The following is an 8,684-nucleotide window of genomic DNA, read 5'->3' as shown; positions in this document are numbered from 1 at the left end:
GGGAGTGCCGCCGCGCTTCCCAAGCGGCGCACTATCCAGTGCGCCACTGGGCCGGCCCAATTATCTCCATTTTACAAATGAAAAACCGAGGCTCAGAGAAGTTGAGGAACTTGTCCAGAGCCAATAGCTGCCAGATGGTGTGACTCTGGAGGATTTTGGCAAAAAGAGGAGAGATTTCTATTTAGAGTGAAAATTGGCTGCTACAGTGAGAGTGGATCATAAAGTACAGGAGACCGATGAAGGGAGGCCTGGACTCAAGAGGTGGACATGGAGCCAATGCCCTCCAGAGTGGGAATGAGGCACCATCCTGGGTCCTGCCGACAGGAGCCCCACCACTTTCTAACTGTCCCTATGACGCCCCCATAATGTTGTCAGAGACTCTCCTCAGATGGATCCCCATCATCTCCATCCTTCTATCCCTACCCCCACAGTCCTGAGAAAGAGGGAGTGACCACCAGGAATCTAAGTCTGGCTTCTCATCTCTCCACCAGGCTTCTCATTTCCTCTGGCCCCTTCCTATCCTGCCCCCAGAAATCTCAGGACCCCTCCCTCGGTGTTGCATTTACCATCATCCCCGGTACTTGCCCTCCCCAGGCCCGAGAAGGACAGGGCAGCCACTGGAGTGGATGCTGTCTGCACCTACCACCCTGACCCTGTGGGTCCCCAGCTGGACAGAGAGCGGCTGTACTGGGAGCTGAGCCAGCTGACCCATGGTGCCACCCAGCTGGGCTCCTACACCCTGGACCCAGACAGTCTCTATGTGAATGGTGAGCTGTGGCCATCTGTGCTTTGCTGTATTATAGCGCCCACGTTCTCCCCTTCGCTGCCTCCTATATTCCTCCTCCACCTGCCAACACCTCCTCTCTCTCTTTCCCTCTCTCTCTTCAGGTTATACCCATCAGACTTCAGTAACTGCCCCCAGTGGTGAGTTCTCAGTGGTCCCCAGAAGCTGCTCCTGGGCCCCGCCACAATCAGGGAAGGAAACAACAGGCCCCTGCCCATATCTCCAGCTGTCAGGAGGGAGGAAGTAGGGACCCAGGCTGGGAAGTCAGTGCAATGAAAATCAGCCGTGTTGTCACAGCCTCTGTGTTGTCAACTGGACACGGAGAAATGACCACCAAATGTTGGTTGGGTGGATGGATGGAGAAAAACAGGCAAACAATTCAATGGTGATAAGTAAGAATGTCAGATTGTAAACTGTCTCCTTCAAAGCTTTGTAGCTTCCAAACCATTCCCTCCTTCACCTGCAGCATGTGATGATCTAACATGCACAACCCATGACTCTGGTATTAGGCCCCCACTCTCAGCCATTGCTGTGGCCTCCAGTGAGTTGGTCGCTGGTCTCAGGCCTGTGGCCGCAGACCCTGCTTGCCCTTTCTATCTATCCCAGGCCTGACTCACCACGGCCTCTCCTCTCCCTTTCCTGCTGTAGCCACAGGATCATCCTTGGTCCCATTCACCCTCAACTTCACCATCACTAACCTGCGCTACAGGGAGGATATGTGGCCTCCGGGCTCCTGGAAGTTCAACATCACAGAGAAGCTCCTGCAGCGACTGGTGAGAGCCCCGCCCACCTCGCTTCTGCCCCACCCACTGGTGCCAGCCCCTCCCACCTCGCTTCTGCCCTGCCCACTGGCACCCACCCCACTGCTGACCACCTTGCCCTTGCTCTCAGCCCACCTACTCCCTTCCTGCTCTCTCCTCCACAGCTCGATCCCTTGTTCAAGAACACCAGTGTCGGCCCACTGTACTCCAGCTGCAGACTGACCTTGCTCAGGTGAGCTTTGGAATATCCCACCAGAGCTGCCCCAAGTGCTCCCAGGCCAGAGGACTTTGGTGAGCTTTTTTCTGGCCCTTCCTCTGGATATCCTCAGCAGAGAAGGCATTCAGGAGCAAGGTGTCTCCTGATCCTACCATCTTCCCACCAATGTTCCCAGATTCTACAGAGCTCATCAGCAAGATTGGACCCCTACCCTGATCATTGCTCCTGAATTTCCTTCTTCTCCTCCCTTTATCAATGAAGGCACTTCCGTTGAATGTTAAATTTTGTTCCCAGGATCTCTTTCAAAACAAATGTGCTTTCTTCACTTGCATTAATCCCTGACTTCACCTCTTCACCTGTCTCAAGTATGAGCTCTCCTGTCCCCATGGCATGGGGATGCAGGTGTGAGTCTTGCAATTTAATAAAAAGTTTTGTATCCATGATTTTGCTCACAGTCTCAGGCTGGCTGGAAGTCTGTGCATTCAGAGAATGTAACTGGATTCTCACCTGTCTGCCAGGCTTATCATTTCCTATGGCCCCTTCCTGTCCTGGCCGCAGAGATCTCAGAGCCCCTCCTAGGAAAATGTTTATTGTCATCTCCCTCACCCACACTCCCCAGGCCTGGGAAGGATGGGACAGCCACCAGTGTGGATGCTCTCTGCACCTACCACCCTGAACCCATGAGCCCCGGGCTGGACAGAGAGCGGCTGTACTGGGAGCTGAGCCAGCTGACCCACAGGATCACCCAGCTGGGCCCCTACACCCTGGACCAGGGCAGTCTCTACATCAGTGGTGAGCAGAGGACATTCTTTTTTGCATCTCAATAGGTCCTACATTCCCCCCTCTATTCTTCTCTATCCCTCGTCCCTCCCCCCTTACCATTTCCCCATCTACCTGTGCAAGTTATGTCCACCAGACTCAGACCACCACCTCCAGCAGTGAGTATTTTGAGTCTTCAGAAGTCTCTACAGCCCTGTAAGCTGCCTCTGCCTGAGCTCCAGCTCTTAGGAATGGAAGAGGCCAGGAGGTCACTGCCTCCACTCCCCCCCATCCCCGACCTCAAGCCTCGAGTGAGCAGGGAGCTATTCCCAAAAAAAGACCCAGACATCAGCACCTCCTCCCCGGCATCTCCAGGATGATGGAGTCCCCAACCCAAGCTCTTAGGGCGTTTTCTCCCTAGCTTCTGCAGCGACAGTGTCTATATCAGTGGTAAAGGGCTGTGTTGGGGTGTGGGTCTTCTCACTGGATGGTCTCTGCAGCAGCAAGTCCCTGCACCTAGTTCAGACTTCCATCTGGGCCTCACTACAGCGTGCTTCGAGCAAAACCTTTGTTTCTCTGAGGTTAGGGACTGGACTTTGATCCCTGCCAGGTGGAGGTGCTGTCTTCCTTTTAAGTGAATCCCAGCTGTGATGGTCCAGCCACCAATGGACCATCTCTCCAGTGACCAAGTTACCTCTTCTTTGAAGATCTCTCCCTTCCCCCTCCCTCACCATCTCTCCCTGTCTCTGCAGGTTACACCTATCCAGCCTCAAGCACTACCCCCAACAGTGAGTATTCCAGATCTCTGTGCATCTGTGGCCACCTTCCATCCCCTGAAAAATAGGGGCTGCTGAGTCAGCCAGCTCCTCCTCCTGTTATCTCTGCTTTGGATGCGAAGGAGTCCGGAGGGGGTGCATAGAACTGTAGACTGAATTGGGGGTGGGAGGGGTCACCCACCCTTCTCAACACACACCCCCAAGGATGATGCCCTGACTCCAGACTGAATGGGGCATAGGAGAGGCATACATTTTTGTAACTAGAGCCGCCACCACTGCCACCATCCCCTTAAAGATGTAACACACTTTGGATTTCATTCCTGGTAGGGTTTGTTTTCTCTCAGCAGCTGTGACCATGACACTTCTTAGCATCCTCTCTGCCTCCATTCGCCGCAACCAGGCCCATGGGCAGGAAGGGCCTCAGGCTGTTCATTTGTACCAAATCACTTCTTCTGTTATTGCTCACCCATCTTCCCCACGGAACTCCTGTTTCCATGGATTCTAGAAACCATCTAGTTGCTGAGGGTCCAAATCCTGGGTACAGCCCATGCCACACAGAAGCTCCTGACCCGTGGTCCACTCCCCTCCTGAACGTCACTCAGGCCCCTTGGTCTCTGACCCTGAAATCGTCATCGTCTCCCAAACTTGCTTCTTCTTATCACTAAAAGCAGAGACAGAGAGACAACCTTGGCCCTTCATCTCACTTGCCTCCTACATCCATCCATCACTACATCTCATTTCTTCTCCCTTAGGAATACCTCTTGAGCCCTTCCTTTTCCTGCATCTGCAGCACTCAGCCTTTATTCTGGCCATCAGCCTTTTTTGCTCACCACTGCAGTAGCCTCCACTCTGGCCTCCCACCATCCTCCACACAGCAGCCGCGGCATCCCTCCCGAGGTACACATGTTCATATAATTCCTTTCTTGTTGACAGTCTTTGGATGACTTTGTCTGGTCTGCAAGTCATATCCAAACCTCTGTGCTGCATAGCCAATGCCTCCCCTTTCTGGACTCAGAGGATCCCTCCGTTCTCACATCTACACTTCTCTGCAGCTAGAATGAAAGAACTTCAAGTTCCTTGAGATTACCATGCTCTGTCTTCCTGCCAGGCCTTTGCCCAGCCTGATCTTTCTTCCTGGAGTGTCGACCCCACTTACTCACCTCCTGTTAATCTAACTCTTACCCATGCTTTTTGTCATACCTGAAACGATGAATCCTCCAGGAAGCCTTCCTCAGTCATAGGTTGGGCGACCCTCCTGGATTTTCACAGCCTCCCCCCACCCTAAACCGGATTCCCCTAAAGCATAATGATCTGGTCATGTTTCTGGCCACAACATTGGCAGACTATGTCCTATCCATCTTTAGACCCACAGAGCCCAGCACAGAACCTTGCACACATTAGGTGCTCAATACATGCTCACCAAATTTATGCATGAATTCCCAATGTCTTGGGAATTCCAGAATGTTCCCTGCTTCAGCTCCTGCAGCCCATGACTGTACTTAGTCCACAGCTGCTGCCCCAAAGTTAGGAACAGAGGGGACAACCTTGGGTCACTAGTATAGCTGGACATCTTTCTCTTCACCACTGCAGCTACTGGACCTACCCTGGTACCCTTCACCCTCAACTTCACCATAACCAACATGCACTACATGGAGGATATGGGGAGTCCAGGTTCCTCAAAGTTCAACTTTACCGAGAGGGTCCTACAGCACCAGGTGAGAGCCTTCCGAAGACCACCAGCAGCCCCACGTCTCACCTGCCCGCATGGCCCCTGAGCCCCTCCTGCTTCCCTTGCTCACCTTCCTCTCTTTTCCCACCAGCTCAGGCCCTTGCTCACTAAGACCAGTGTCGGCCCCCTCTACGCTGGCTGCAGACTGGCCTCACTCAGGTGAGACCCCAGATGGAATGATTCATCCGGTTGGGTGGACCCTTGTGCACTGGCCAGTAGGGCTCAGAGACCGCTCACACCACTGGTCTCCAGCACCCACCACAATACCCTTTTGACTTCTTTGTGCCCAGGTGGTGCAAATGCTTGAGGCTTAGAGACGAGGAACTGTTTAGCTTATGGAATCCTGATGATAATCTGTTTGGGTTTTTTAATTAATTTATTTTTTTCATTGTACATGTTTATGGGGTACAGTTTGTTGTTTCAATACATGCGTATATTGTGTAATGATCTAATTAGAATAGTTAGCATATCTATTATGTAAGCATTTATCATTTCTTTGTGGTTATAGCATTCAAGATCCTCCTTTCTGGATATCTTGAAATATACAGTACAATATTATTAGCTGTTGTCACTCTCAAGCACCAGAGTTTATTCTTCCTATCTAATGCAACTTTGTAACTTTGTGCCAGTCTACCAAACTTTCCCCAGCCCTCCCCACCCTTTCCCTACCTCTGGTAACACTATTCTATTCTCTATTTCTCGCTTTCCCTCTCTTTTTAACATTTTTTTTAACTGACCCATGATAATTGTATATGTTTATGGACTACAATGTGATATTTGGGTGGTGCATTCATACTGGGTACAGTGATCATATCCAGGTGCTTAGTAATGAGGGATGTCCTTTTATAGGAAGTGGAGTAGCCAGACATGCTGTCTGCAAATTCTAATTACAGCATTTTCTGTCTCCAGTGTGAGGGGGTTCTCAGATGAGAGACACAGGAGAGCCCTTACAGACCTCAGAGCTAGCCCTTTCAGCATCCTCTCAAACTCCTCCTTTCCACACCAAAGTGCTCAGGACCCCTCATCAGTATTCCATGTCCTCGTATTCTTCCTTCCCCAGGCTTGAGAAGGGTGGAGCAGCCACAGGAGTGGACGTCGTCTGCACCTTCCATTCTGACCCCACAGGCCCCAGACTGGACAGAGAGCGGCTGTACTGGGAGCTGAGCCAGCTGACCCATGGCATCACCCGGCTGGGCTCCTACACCCTGGACAAGGACAGCCTCTGCGTCAATGGTGAGGGGCCATGTTCCAGCCACAGTCTCTCTCTCAGTTGGAGTCTTGAGTTTTCCCAAAGCTCTGAGCAAAGCTTCCATCTCTCTAGAGTGAGCTTCAACCTTTTTCTTCTCCTTCTGGGTCTGAATTCAGTCTTCATTGTGATAACTCAAAACCATCATGGGGACAGTGACTGTATCCAGACACCTTTAATATCACTGCCTGGTTGCCTCCTCCCTGGAAATCCCTCCACTACCTCTGCCCCTCTGCTTTTCCCAAAAAAATTTCCAAAACTCCTCCTTTTCCCTAATCCTTGACGTTCACCTCCACTCTCCCAGTGCCTCTTCACTTCTCTTTGCAGGTTACACCTATGAAGCCACTGCCCCAACCACTACCAGTGAGTATTCCCGGCTCCGATACCCTGGGTCCTGTCCCTACTTTTGAGTTGGGGAGCAGCTGTTCTCCTCACCTCCTCTCCTCGGCAAGGGAAACATCTTAAAGAGTCCTCAACTCACCCCTTCTCTCTCTCCGGGGTCCTGGTAGAGAGTCCTAGCCCAGGGCCAGGAGGGGTCAGAAAGTCCACACCTCATTCTGACCCTCACGTGGTTTTCATTTTAGTCCTCCTAAAAACCTGCCCTTGGTCTGTTAAAAGTAAACTGAGGCACAATAATATTTTTTTATTGATTATGCATATTCATGGGGTACAAAGCTGACCATCACCACCTATGCCCAAGATGAGATGATCAGATCAATACTATCAGCAATAAAGTTTTAAAGAGTGTATTTGAGCAAGCAGTGATTCATGAATCAGGAAGCACCAAACAGAAGGCAGTTTGGGGCTCTCCCAAAGGAACACACAACGGGAAGGCTTTTATAGTGTAAATGTGGAAGCAAAGCAATGGAAACGCTTGACTGGTTACAATTATCCAGTCGTCTTATTTGGTCTATCTCGTTGGGAAGTTTCTAGTTGTATAAGTTAGTTGGTGGCCTCTGAATGGCTGAGCCTAAGTTTTGTTTTTCTTTAATACAGGCATTAACAAGAAACAGCTTAAATTTGGCTTATGTTTGCAAATAGCCCAAGTTAGGATTCACTTATGTTTACAAATCAAGCAAGATCAAGTTTGCTTCCTTGATTTAACTGGCTTTTGTCTGCTCAGGGAATTCTCAATCCTGGTCTCCATTTTATTTATTTTAACAGTATTCATTTCTTATCGTTTTATACATATCTCTTTTTATTGCTCTGAGAGTTCCTCCCTGCACCTGTTTTTGTTGAGGTTTACTAAAACTGACTCCCTTCTGGCCACCATGCTAACTTACATGCTGTATTAATTTGCTTGGGCTGCCATAACAAAAAAAAATAAAAAAAAACCAGACTGTGTGACTCAAACAACAGACATTTATTTTCTCACAGGTCTGGAAGTCCGAGGTCGAGGTGGTGGCAGGATTGGTTTCTTCTGAGGTCTCTCTCCCTGGCTTACAGGTGGCCGTCTTCTCCCTGTGTTTTCATGTGGTCTTTCCTCCATGCCTGTCTGTCATAATCTCTTCTTATAAGGTCACTAGTCATATTGGATTGGGGACTACCCTAAGGACCTCATTTTAACTTAATTGCCTCTTTAAAGATTCTATCTCCAAATACACTCATATTCTGATATTCTGAGGTACTGGGGGGTAGAGCTTCAACATATGAATATGGTGGGGGGGGATGTCACAATTTAACCCATAACACAGTCTCCTTTAATTCTCACTACAACCACGTGACTTAGCTCCATTTTACAGGTAAAGAAGCTCAGGCTGCCAAGGCTACAGAGCAAATGAATAATAGAGCCAGGAGTTCCTAAAACTCCAAAACTCGTGGTCTAACTCTTCACACTACTCATCCATCAGTCAATTTATTCCAAAAGACATGCTGATTTGGGGTGTACCCCCATTACGTTCAAGTTCGTGGACAGACTCCTTTTGCATTCCCAGCAAACCTGCGATGAGAACCTTGCAGGGTTGCAATAATCAATTGCTCTTGCATTAGGGATGTGTTTTCTCTACTCTCCCAAACTCCCCACAGGTCCACCACTGGTCTCTTACAACACAGCATCCTCCTTTGCTCCTTCCAACAATGGCAGCGTTCTGAGTTGCTGAGAGCCAGTAACAACCATATTTTCCCAAACAATAGGAGGAAAAAATAAGTTAATACCAGCTCCATTGACTGTGTTTCGTTTATCACTGCCCAGTCCTTCGAATAGTTCCTGGAGCACTATAGGACCAATTTAGTATGTGTGGAAGGAAGGCTGGATGGATGGATGGATGGATGGATGGAGATGGATGGATGGATGGATGGATGGATGGATGGATGGATGGATGGATGGATGGAATGAAGAACGGGTGAATAGAAGGAGAGAGGATGGATGAGTGGATGGAAGATAAATGGAATAAAAAAGGGGAGGGAAGGGCC

At 49.7% G+C, this 8,684-nt stretch overlaps 1 protein-coding gene across 1 annotated transcript in view; it reads left to right on the top strand.

Moving 5' to 3' along the window:
• Nucleotides 1–8,684, top strand: part of LOC103602543 (mucin-16-like) — a 63,613-nt gene that overhangs the window by 31,138 nt on the left and 23,791 nt on the right. The window contains 11 exon segments of the mRNA XM_008586964.1: nt 595–767; nt 889–924; nt 1,082–1,088; nt 1,362–1,557; nt 1,710–1,777; nt 2,382–2,554; nt 3,274–3,309; nt 4,888–5,012; nt 5,118–5,185; nt 6,087–6,259; nt 6,600–6,635. Coding sequence (XP_008585186.1) covers nt 595–767; nt 889–924; nt 1,082–1,088; nt 1,362–1,557; nt 1,710–1,777; nt 2,382–2,554; nt 3,274–3,309; nt 4,888–5,012; nt 5,118–5,185; nt 6,087–6,259; nt 6,600–6,635 — 1,091 coding nt within the window.

This window comes from Galeopterus variegatus, unplaced genomic scaffold (genome assembly GCF_000696425.1).
Source record: "Galeopterus variegatus unplaced genomic scaffold, G_variegatus-3.0.2 Scaffold4186, whole genome shotgun sequence".
Taxonomy (NCBI): domain Eukaryota; kingdom Metazoa; phylum Chordata; class Mammalia; order Dermoptera; family Cynocephalidae; genus Galeopterus; species Galeopterus variegatus.
The sequence above is the reverse complement of the archived record's forward strand: the minus strand, read 5'-3'. Positions and strand labels throughout refer to the sequence as shown.